Source organism: Corvus brachyrhynchos, unplaced genomic scaffold (genome assembly GCF_000691975.1).
Source record: "Corvus brachyrhynchos isolate BGI_N302 unplaced genomic scaffold, ASM69197v1 scaffold239, whole genome shotgun sequence".
Lineage (NCBI taxonomy): Eukaryota > Metazoa > Chordata > Aves > Passeriformes > Corvidae > Corvus > Corvus brachyrhynchos.
In genome coordinates, this window is record NW_008246057.1 from 4,006,461 (window position 1) to 4,019,067 (window position 12,607).

The window sequence follows — 12,607 nt, forward strand, 5'->3', positions numbered from 1 at the left end:
CATCCCTGAATCATTAACACTGTTTCCAGCACAAATGTAAAACATGGCCCTATACTAGCTACTATGAAGAAAATTAACTGTCTCAGCCAAACCCAGCACAAAATAGTATTTTATGATAAAAAAGTGGTGTAGTATTTCTTTTGATTTTATAACTGTAACTGAATTTATTCTTGTAGGTGTAGCATCTATGACTGTGCCAGTGTACATCGCAGAAGTGGCTCCACCGCACTTACGAGGCAGATTAGTCACCATTAACAGTCTCTTCATCACTGGAGGGCAGTTTTTCGCGAGTGTTGTCGATGGAATCTTCAGCTACCTCGCGAAGGATGGATGGAGGTTTGTGAGCCTTCCTTGCTAAAAGCAAGCTGGTGTAGTCGTGATTTGGTTGACAGCTATTATAATTCGTGTTGGTAAAACAGAATTTACAGAGAAAGTGGTAAAACTGTATACTAAAATGGATCTTCAGTAATTAAATCTTGCCAAAATAGATCCATACTGCTTTCACTTAAGCTTAATATTCACCGTATGCACAGCTTTTTGACTTAACTAAACTTTAACATGGAAGAGCAATAAATATGCATCACAAGCTCGAATGATTGTCATGATGTTTATAAAGGTAGCTTGCCTTTTGCATTTAGAATAATCACATGCTGATTTTTCAAAAGGCAAATTTCCAGTAAGTAATACACTGTATGTGCAAAATAGAGGTGAATTTTGAATATTCTTAGTCTGAGCAGTGGTAATCTATCAGAACTGAAGGATATTGTAGCATAAATTTATAGTTAAAAGTTTGTTATAGAATAATAAAAATCTATTGTTTGGCCAGCACAAACCCAGTTCTCTCAGCCTCTTCTTTTATGTCACATGCTCCAGTTGTATGACCATCTTAGTGATCCGTTGTTGTTCCTGGTTTGCAGCTTTCTCTTACATTCGTAGTCTCAGTCTTCCAAGTGCAGCATGGTGTGTTGAGTAATGAAGAGCAATTGTTTCTGCAGCCTGCTGGCATGTGCTGCGTGGCTTTTGCTAAGGCAGTAATGCTGAGTTTCATGTATGTACCAACTACTGCTCTGCTGGATTGAGTTGGAGCGAAGTGAAGTCAAAATTTTCTGTGAAGAAACAGACTGTCACCTCAGTAATGAGGTATCCAAGTATTCTCAGCTGCAATCCTGGAGCTGTTAATTGGGGATGGTGTACTGTCCTCAGCTAGTTTATTGCAACCTAAGGCTGAGCAGGAAAGAGTACAGATGGTCTGTCACCTGGAAGGAGTCACCAGCAAATGCGTGGAGAGAAATCACAAATGTTTACTCCTGAGTCATTACATATAAGAAGGAACAGTACAGCAGTTATTGTATCTCTTACTAAGTGGCTAAGCACTGGAGTGCTGCAACAAACAATAAGGAACTTAAATTTTTCTTGGTTCTGCTTGTTCTTGGAAATGCTGGATATTAAATTAAAAATAAACCAAAGAAAACAAATATTTAATGTGACCCTTATGTCAGGTTAGCTTTATAAACCCTGCTAATGCCATCTTAATAGTATTGCAGCAGTATGTCAGAGAAGGAGAAATGTTACAGCAGACTTATTAAATTTCATGCTGGATTTTTTCAGGTCTGCTAGACATCTGGCTTCAAACACAAAGTCTCGTAATCTGTATAGGAAAGAACAGTATTAGATTTCTGAAAGCTGGCTCACTGCATGAAATGTCTAAAATTGCCTGCTTTTACTCTAAATTGATTATATCAAAATGGCTTGTTCTGAAAAGTACAACTCTAGAACTTGCAGTGGATGGTCTCTCTCAATTAAACATTTTCTTTCTGGCCTGCTCCTTTTACTCATCTTTGACCAGAATTTTGTAGATTGGAGGCTAACTTCAGTGAGGGAGCACTGTCTATACATTTCTTTCTTACCTTGCCTGTGATAAACAATCCAATAGAGTCCATAGAGTCCAGCTGGTAGCTTTAACAGGCTGGATCAAGCTTTCTGGAGCCTTGATTGATTTTGCCTCCTAAGATGACTGCAGGCACCCAACTGCTTAGTTCTGGAGGCTCTGCTGCATTTAAGTGACTGAAGGGCTTTGGAGGAGCAGAAAGTTAAGTAATAGGAGTCTGAAGGACTAAATCTGCTTACTTAGATGCATTAAAACATACTTTTGTGTGCACTTTGACAGGATACAGCAGTAATTTTTAATGTCTATGAATTTGTTTTACTCTTCATTTGAAAGGCTTTCTAAATACCACTCCAGTGAAGATATCAAATCTACAATTTGGTGAGCTTCAATGGTCTATGTATTTTGTATACAGCTACCAAAATGTTTATGGAGAAGGAAAAGCGTAGGAAGAAATGAGGCTGTTAATGAATGAGAACATTAGTGAATTAGTGAACACTGTTAGATATGTTGACCAAAAATGATTCAACTAATAAGCCTTCCACAAACTTTGTGGTTTGAATTTATTTTCTTTCATATTCTTTTCTTTTTTAACTAATGATGAGCTATATAATTTTTAAGGTGTTACCAAAAAAAAAAAAAAAAAAGAGAGCTGCTCATCGAGCTCTTTCTAGAGCAAGATTTGCTTGTATCACCTTTGGAAATTTTGGCTGGTATTAAGAACCTGAGGGCTTAGCTTGGGGGTGGGAAAACTGGTGTGCATGCACATTGTCTGGGATGGCCATCCTCTTTGCATTGCTTTTTGGGTATTCTTTTTACCATTCTCTAGTTTTCTGCCTGTTATACTGCCCATGTTTTCCTTTGTTAAATCCACCACTGCCTCTAAGAAAGTATTTTTCCATTTTTACTCAAAATGCATTTGGACTGGACAAATACATTTGATTCATTGCCCTAACATAAGGTTTTCAGTAATGGTTGTTCTCTCCTTCCTACTCAATTAGCAATCTCATGCATGCTTTATAAAAAGATCCAGCTGAGAGACTGCAGAATCACCTGTGAAAGCATGCATCCTGGGGTATGGAGAGAGGAGCTAGAGGAGAGATTAGCAAATCTCCTTCATCTCCTGACTGATGTCACGGTGTGAATCTGTTTATGAGTACAGGCTACCTCAGTATTCAGAGGTACTGGTTTCTGGAGGTGTTTTAATGATTATACCCACTGATGTGAAACCCATGGTAACAGCAATAATGTACAGGTGGCACCAGCACTGTTTAAAGTCTTTAATGAAAGGGAAAAGAATCCTGGTGAAGTGTAAATGGGAAAAGGTCAGATTTAAAAAGCAGAAGAAAATTATACATTGTTCTGCAATTCTTTTTTATCCTTTTATTGTTTTATTGAAGAAATATAAAAATGTTATATGTATAGACCAGAGCCACCCATGAAAATTGGTGGTGTGCTTGTCTTCCACAGCCTTTTCCCCCCACTTTGGATGGAGCAAATAGCCCTTTCTGGGTGTTGCCACAGGTGTCAGTGCTGATCTTTGGAAGCATAAATGTGCGTTTACCAGTGGTAATTCTCTGTTGAGTAGAGAACTAGCCGTAATGCTGTAAATAGTTACTCTTGGGCATCAAAATACTTTTGATTTAAAACCTAACACTGCATCTGGCTGAAGATTTAAAAGCAGACTCTCTAAATGATCTGGTGTAAATTGCTGTGCTGGTGAAATGAACTTTTTGCAGTGTTTCTGCTTATAGTCAGAAATCTTCGAAAGTAAAACTGGCACATGTGTCTGTGTACATGTACTACTGAATAAATTATGCATTTTTCTCTGGCTATTTTTTTGTTTGTTTTTAATATGTCAGTGAAACAATTAGCAGGATTTCAATCTCATTTTTGACATCAACAGTACCCAGTTTTCTCCATGCATTTGCTTTTTCTTTCTGTTGATTATTGTCACTGAAGGGCTTATCAGTTTCCAAACTAGTAGAATATTTCAGGATTTTTATTTAGTCTAACTTAGTGTCATCAGGACCAGGGGCAGTAGAGTCAGTGGTGGCAGAATAGTCAACATGTCCTTGAGATTTCCTGAAAATGAAGGAAAGGGTCATGTTTTCTAAAATACCTGCAGAATATGATTCTTGCCCCCTTAACTTACAGTGAGAAAGAATTCGAGGAGTGGAAGATTTCATCTGTAAATAGAGTTTGAATAGGTGCAAGTGAATCTTCTCATAGTGTGGTTTTGTAGGCAAATATTAGGTATTTATCTATTTGCTTATTTATTTCCAGGTACATGCTGGGCCTGTCGGCTGTACCAGCAGTCATACAGTTTCTTGGGTTCCTGTTTCTTCCTGAAAGTCCCCGCTGGCTCATTCAGAAAGGCCAGACTCAGAGAGCAAGGAGAATTCTGTCTCAAATGCGTGGCAACCAGGCGATTGATGAGGAGTACGACAGTATCAAAAACAACATCGAAGAAGAAGAAAAAGAAGTTGGAGCAGGTATGCTGAGTACTAGTTGGCCACTCTGTCAATGAGGAGATAAAAATCAGAAGAAATGTTGAAGCTGTAGCCTCTGGGAACTTGATGTTTTGCTTTTTCTTGTCTGTTTTGCTCTTTGAAGTATTTCATGTACTGGTAGCTTTAAAAATGAAGATATTTCTATGATTCTGCACTTTTAAATTAGGTTCTGATTTCTTAAGTGAGGGAAAAGTAAAGTTGTGTAGGATTCTAAGTTTATACCACCTATGCTTGTGTGAGAATTGATTTCAGAAAATTGATCTGTTTAAGAATGGACATCTCCAAGAGTGGAAATAATAAAGTTTGGTTTCTTTCATCAGTGGAAAAGGCCAAACTGACACCAGAGAGGTCCGAAGGCCTCAATTATCCAGAGGCCCCTTCCCAGCAAACTGCATTCTGGACAAGAAGCCTTTGGAAAGATGTACAAAACTAGGCCTGTCATACAGAGATTCTTTTTCTGTAAAAGTAGCTTCTGAAAGTCCTTTTGATCTGCCCTCAAGAGAATAAGGCACCTAAATCAAATCCTTTTTTCACTCTCTTGAATCTTTATGCCATATTTGCTCAAAACTTTGTGTTCATGTATGTACTTATAAAATAAGATTACCTTTCGACTGACTTTCTGTACTCTGAATATTTTTTCTTTGCTTTCTGCTGGAAATGTAAACCTGGGAATGTCAAGTAAGGCTCTTAAGTAAGAGTTATCATTGATAGGAAAATACTGTAACTTCTCAGAGCTGGTGGAAAGAAAAATGGATGTTACTTTACATTTGTGTAAATTGAGATTCAGCATCTTATAATATCTATTCTCACTGCCTCACTGAGTTTGCCTTTGAACCTTACAATAAATAATTATGTGTCTAGAAAAAGTTATTTGACATATAGTTGAAGGATTTTCTAAATATTCATCACTAGTGTGAACCAGGGCTGGGGATTTTTCCTCACGTTATGTTTTTGAGGCTTTGGATACTTTTTTTTCCCAGTTCTTTGGGGTTGGGAAATGAAGTTCATTGAAGCTAATTTGTTAAAAAGATGAAGTGGATATTCATAGAACAGCTTGGGCTTAATAGTCATGTACTGAGGTTCTTCATTGTAATTAGGGATTGGGCTATTCAGTTCTGTGGAAAACCACTTAATGTCTAGTATTAAAGTTTAACGCTTTGTAGAAATAAAAGGAACAGGCCTACTCAGTCCCTTGTTTTCCATCACTGGACCATAAGGTATGACCTTGCTTGTCACTCTTAAATCTTTTGTCATGATGCTTTTTCACAGTTGTGAATCACATGTGGTGGTGTAGGTGCAGTAGGACTGCTCCACTGTTAAATCAGTCCTCTATACATTTGTAACTTGGACTGGGGCACTAATTACAATTGCTGTCAGGGATATGCAGGTCTTTTCGTTTCCCCCACACACTTCCCCAAAAACTTACTGTATTCTTGGAGTTTAGTTAAATCAAGCACATTCCTAGGAGAAATCTTGGTTACAGAGAATCAGTGTTTTCCTCTCAGGTAATCTACAGATTCAGAGTTGTCACCCAAGGGCATTAAAAAAATGAGGGTAGTTACAAGTATATGCTGTCCCATTTGTTATAAATGCTTAGCAGACAGGCATTAGACAGCTATGGTCACTTTTTATTTTGATTATAATTGTACTTCATCTCATTTAACTCAAGATCTTCATTGTTATAAAGAGGTATGTTGTGTCAGCATCAAGACATAGGTTGCTTTTGTTACCTTTCGATGACTTACAGGCAGTATTTACAGGTGGTGTTAAATTGTAATTGCTTTCATTTTTTGAGGAGTTGTCTGGATCCCCAGTATTGGATTTTGCTTGTGTAGTGCAAAAGCAACTTTCTGTTCATGGTTTCATTGGCAGGTTTTCAGGTATTGACAACTTAAGTGTGTGCTTCTGCAAAGGCTTTGCATTTTTATTTTTTTGCAATGGGTATATTAGTTGTGGGGTTTTTTTGTTTGTTTGGGGTTTTTTATATATACTACTGTAAAACTTCTTTTATTAATTTCTCCTATTTGTGGTAGACAGTGTTTTAAAATGCTAGTAAATAGCAATGACAAATGACTGTAATTCCTATCAGACATTTTGAACCTCATTCCAGTTTCACAAAAAACTTTAATAAACCTAAACTGACAGTATGTGTACATGACATTCAAGGAAAGATGACTTTGCAGATTGAAAATCATCTAGCTTACTTTTAGGTAGAACTGCCTTTTCCTTTCCTGTCTTTTTATTTCTTGAAAAAGGGCAGATGCTGTTTTTCATTGACTGGTACACGAGCATCTTTGCCAGTTCCTTAGGGCATCACTTTCTAAGTGAAACTAAGGCTGTGTTTGACTCCTTCTCTGCAAGGGAGTAACACAATGTAGCCATAACATATTCTCCAGTCCCACACTAAAAAACTGTAATGCCTTTTGTAACTGTTTCATCAGCTGTTCTCATAACAGAAGAATGAATCATAGGGAAACTTCATCTGTATTGTTTAAGCTATTTTAAAGTTTGTTTTTTATGTGTGTCATAAAACTGGAGAACTTAATTGCGTTTTTCACATGGTCATCAAGCAGCTTCTGTCTTCAAAATGGCAAAAAATGCCTTCAGCAAGAAACTTCTGCTTCAGAAGTCTTCTGTACAGTTATGGGATACCTATTAAGTGAATGATTCACATTTCTGTATCCTTTCCAATATATTCAATCAAATTAGTGCTGCTGATATTGCTTAGCACCTTATATTTTAGCATTTTGAGATTGGCATCAGGAAAATAATATACCTTTTTGACAAATGCTTTCCTCATGACTGGTTATGCAAATGACATTTTTCTGGCAGTCATGGATACTGCTTTTGCATGCTGTGTTCTGTACTTGCAGTGTGACTTCTGGTGCTGTAACCATGCAGTTTGAGAAGTGGAGGGGAGGGCACTGTACTCTGCAGTAGCATTGCAAGACAAGTCAAATCTTGGTCAAGTCCAGGTAATCATCATCTGTTGACATCATCCCATTCTCAGATGCTGTAGCACAATATCAAGCTGTTGATAGGAAAATTGGAATGAGGAAGATTTTAGAAAGTGTTCCCCAAGAGTTGTGCAAAGAGTAATTTATAGGCGCAGAGTGGCCTTCCCCTTCAAATATGCTGTGGATCTCACAGATTCCCTAGAGCTTAGCTTAAGTTCTGAAGCCTTATGGAGAGAAAAGGGAGAGAGCGGTCTGAAGGGGTTTGCAGTTGAGAGGAGGATCAAAGACATTGCTGGGAGAGCATTCTGGCACAACTCTTCCTGGCAAAACAAGTCTGACTCATACTGCTGCTGAATTGTAGTTTTTAGTACAGTTAAGGCAGAGGTTCTGTACTGCACCTTAGTTAAAAATAGGCAATCAAGTCATAGCAATGCAGGTAAGTGCTGGCACAGGGGCTTAATCACAGAATCATGGAATGGTTAGGGCTGTAAAGGACCTTAAAGATCATCTAATTACAATCCCCCTGCCAAGGGCAGGAAACCACCTTCTACACCAGGTTACTCAGAGCCTTATCTAGCCCAGTCTTGAACACCTTCAGGGATGGGGAATCCAAAACCTCTCTGGGCAACCTGATCCAGTGCCTCACCATCCTCACAGTAAAGAATTTCCTCTTAATATCTAATCTAAACTTACACTCCTTCATTTTAGGGCCATTCCCCCTGTCCTGTCCCTCCATGCCGTTGTAAAAAGTCCCTCTCCAGCCTTCTTGTAAGCCCCCTCTGCATACTGGAAGGCTGTTCTTAGAGCTCTCTGGAGCCTTCTCCAGGCTGAACAGCCCCAACTCTCTCATTCTGTGTTTGTAGGAGAGATGCACCAGCTGTGTGATCAACTTATTGGCCCTTCTCTGGATTTATTCCAGGTCCACATCTGTCTTTTGCTGGGGGCCCCAGAGCTGGATGTGGTACTCCAGGTGGGGGTCTCGTGAGAGCAGAGTAGATCGGGAGAATCACCTCCCATGACCTGCTGGTCACATCTCTTTGACGCAGCCCAAGATGTGGTTGGCTTTCTGGGCTGCCAGCACGCACTGGTGGTTTATGTCCAGCTTTTTGTCCACCAGCACCCTGAAGTCCTCTTCAGGGCTGCTTTTGGTCCATTCTTCATCCTGTATTTGTGCTTGAGATTGCCATGACCCTCCTGTAGCACTTTGCACTTGGCCTTGTTGAACTTCATGAGGCTCTCACACACTCACCTCTCAAGCTTGTCAGGATCCCTCTGGATGATATTCCTTCCCTCCAGTGTGTCAACTGCACCACACAGCTTGATCAGCAAACTTGCTGAGGGTGCACTTGATCCCACTGTCCATGTTGCTCACAAAGGTGTCACCATACTGACCCCTGATGATTGTCACTCGTTACTTCTCTCCACTTGGATGCTGAGACTGCAAGTCTTTGAGTGTGACCATCCAGCCAATTTTTTATCCACTGAGTGGTCCATCCATCAAATCCACATCTCTCCGGTTTTGGAACAAGGATGTCATGCAGGACAATGTCAAATGCTTTATACAAGTCTAGGTGGTTGATATCTGTTGCCCTTCCCTTATCCACCACTGCTGTAACCCCATCGTAGAAGGCCACAAAATTTGTCAGGCCATGGGTATAGATGAAGAATCCTGTGCTCCTAAGCAAATTAAAGTGTGGGATTTGTGATGTTAGTTGTGGAGCGAGCACTTGGGAGTGAATTTAATGCGGTAGTTTGTGCGTAAAAATAAAGCTGTCTAGCACACCTTTTGTAAAAGTTTTACTGGCTGCCAATATAGTACTCATTTCTGACTGGAAAGAAATCATTATGGCATCCAATGGAGACATTTAAAACAGATTGTTAATTTTCCATATGCCCTACAGTACTACAATGTTCAATGCAGATTGGAGAAAAGCATCATTTTATACTGTCTTTCTGGGTGAAAAGTGTCTGCAAACTGCATGCCTTTTCCTCACACTCTTCTGTGTAGCTGTACTCAGGATGTGCCAGGATGCATGGATGGTATTTCACACAAAATCAGAAGTGATGTGTTTGGGACTAACTTAGCATCTTGATGAAATGAACGTCATTTGCATTAAGACTAGACATTTATTTTTGTGTAGATGAAGGACGTGTAACTATGAATGGTAATTAGGAGAGCAGTGTAATCTCCCCCAGCTCTATTTATCCCACATTTCTCTAATTTATGAATTAGGGTTGAGATTCTTGACCTTATCTGTTATGCATGTGGACCTTTGCCTTTTGTTATCTGTTGTTATCCATGTATGTGTGTCAGTCTGATCGTGAAGATGTCTTCTTTGCACGTGTTGTACGTACTAATTTTGCCATGTAACTACTGGGTCTCGGTGGTGCATGGAACCGCACTGCTTCTGTGAAATTCAGTGAGACATTTCTAAAATTGATCATTACAATGTAATACTGTTTCACCTTGCATTCTGCATCTGTACCAGAATGGTATGTGGTGGGCACTGCTTCTAGATTACACATTTTCCTGTGTTTTCATTATTTCAGTGTGCTTTTTTGTAATAGCCAAGCTTTTTTTGTGACACCAGGAAAGATGCCACTCTTTCAGTGTTGTAGGCTTGACTCACGTAACTTTGTTTGCCGTATTTCTTATTGCATCAGTGAGTCAGTCTCCATTTTAATGTTTTGTATTTCCCTGTTGGAGATAAATGTGTTATGACAGAAAGGTAAAACCACCTCATTGCTATTAGGTTTCAGCTTGCAATTTTATCCATTTAACTTAAAGAGAGAGTTAAAATACAACATGATCAGGCAGGAGATCTGGACCCTTAGTCTTTCCTGGTTCCAGTATTTCTAGTTCTTGTACCTTTTCTTCTTAAGTAGTATTTTAACTTGTTAGTATTCCTGGCTATGGCTTTGGCTGGAACCATTTGATATGCATCTTTCTAGGGGGATATTTAGAAGCTTGCACTGTTTTCATTCTTAATCATGATTCTCTCCTTGCTTCTGGGAGTCCTTTTTATCCCAAGGCCTTTGCCCGACATGCTTGATGTTGAAAAAGAGATGGGCATGCTTATTATTATTGGATATCAGCTGGAATCTTTAATGAAACGTGGTAATACTGTGATGCTCTGGTAGGACTGTGCAGATCTCTGAATAGTTCCACTTCCAGACACTAAAAACCTTATTTGAAGTTAATTTTTCTTTTATGATAATTAGTGGCTTTTGTTATCTGTAACCATGAAATTAGGTGGAAGACTTTGGGGCAAAAGGAAACAAAGGATTTACGTTAAGGATTTGTTGAAGAAGTCCCCAAATACAATATGGGTGGTAGACATGTCAGCCTGAAATTCTTGCTTCTGGCAAACCGAATGCCAGGCTCAGTTCCAAGTGGGTTTTGCCTTTAGGTTTTGTGGGACACTTGGCTGATGCAAGAGGTACCTGAGAGGAATGTCTTTGTTTCATTCTTCTACTTTAACCATTTTTTATATAGAAGTGTTACTTTGTTTCCTTAAGAACATAAATTATTTCTGTATATGTCTCCATGGGAATTTGTTTCGAGTTGAACCCATAAAAAAGGCACTCCTGGATAATTAAAATTCATACAGTGTAAGCAAATGAAACATGGAGACAAAGTATACTAACTATATTTAGTGTGCAATCAGATAGCAAGAAAAAGCTTTCTACAGAACTTGGCAAGGAGTATTGAAAGTATGGATTACTAAATGAAACTATTAATAGAGAGAGATAAAATTTTTGGTTCTCTTTCATCCTTAAAGTCTTTTAAAAGGGTAACTTATTCTTGCAGATATGACCTTTGAGACATACAATTTATAAAAAACATTATTGTTTTTTGCCTTGTCCAGAAATATGACTGCTATATTTTAAAAATAATAGGTTGTTTCTGGTATCTCGGAGCTCTGCTTATACTTTAAGGATCCTGCTGTTAGTGTGTTTACCTGGCAGGGTGTTTCAAGTCGGTCTTGCTTCAGTGGCTTCTAACCAAAACCAATCCCTTAATCTTTCACCTTGGTTTTCAATATACTGACAGAAAGTGAATGTTTATCTGGAAATGGTGGTTAATGGCCAGTCTGAAGATCACAGATCAGTTGTGTGCTTTGCCTGAATTCCAGACAGATTTCTTGTATGGTAGTCCTGAAGGACAGGAAAAGCAAAACTTGGTAAAACTTCCTCTAGGTATAGGGAAGCACTGAAAGGCAGGACACTTTGGTATAGTTTTGTTTCTTTGCCCCACTTCATATCCACCATGAAATTTCTGGAAGTACACTTAGCTTTTTATTGACAGTATTCATAAGCATTTTATTAGTTCACAGCTTCTGAAGCCTACAAAAAAATTCAAATTACAAGTCTGTAAAATAAAATTTAAAGTACTTCATCTCTTATCAGTTCAACAACAGATTTGAGCATAATGAATTTGCTTTAAGCCAAATGACATTCACAGATTGAACCCAAATTTGCTGATGTTTGTATAGTTCAGAACTCCTACTCTTCTGAGGTTGCTTGTGGGACTACATGTCTGGAAACACTATTGGAATGCATCACTGAACATTCAGCTGTTCCCCATGCTTTGTTTAGGAACAGGTATCTGTTTTGTGAACAAAATTAGGTTTCAGGGTGAAAAAGTGTTAGAAGAGTAAGACTACTAATTAACATCCTTCTGTGAGAGAGAATTTCTTCTAAATCAAAAACTGTCTAAAGAAGAGGCTGGGAATAAAGGATAGTGTGTTTTGTTTCAGTCATGTCCAAGGAAATAGGAATTTGCAACTTGTGCTAGAAAAACAAGTCCCTATGCTTCCTCCCCCTCCCCTCTGGACAATTTAAAATGGAATAGTTTATTTTTCTTTCATAATATGAGCAGCCAGAATTAGACGGTTTTGGCTGGCTCTCAGGTGTTATAATTATCTCTGTGTCATGGTTTAGCATAGTTTGGGTTTTTGATTAAAGAGGGCTCCATCAGCCACGGAAGTGATTCTTTTGCAAAGAGGTGCTTACAGCTTCCTCTAGACCCAACAGAACCAATCAACCGGCTAGTTTGAACATCGGCAACTTTTTAAAGCCACTTAAGAAGCTCGACACGCCTCTGTGATCCACATTTAAGAATGAACAAAGCCCAGGAAAGCTCTCTTGCTGCCGGCTTTCGGACAGGTAACTGGGGGCTCACGGCGTGGCTCAGCGGGGCCAGGCCGAGCCCTGCTCGGGTCGGCCGCGGCGCGGCTTGGCTGAGATCT

General features: G+C 39.0%; 1 protein-coding gene across 2 annotated transcripts in view; it reads left to right on the forward strand.

Annotated features, from left to right (window-relative positions):
* SLC2A13 (solute carrier family 2 member 13) overlaps positions 1–12,607 on the forward strand; it is a 142,992-nt gene that overhangs the window by 27,462 nt on the left and 102,923 nt on the right. For both annotated transcript variants that reach the window (XM_017745967.1, XM_017745966.1), the window contains exons 2-3: positions 177–336; positions 4,172–4,380. In XM_017745967.1, the coding sequence (XP_017601456.1) occupies positions 188–336; positions 4,172–4,380 (358 nt within the window). In that variant the 5' untranslated portion in view covers positions 177–187. The remainder of the gene's footprint in view (positions 1–176; positions 337–4,171; positions 4,381–12,607) is intronic.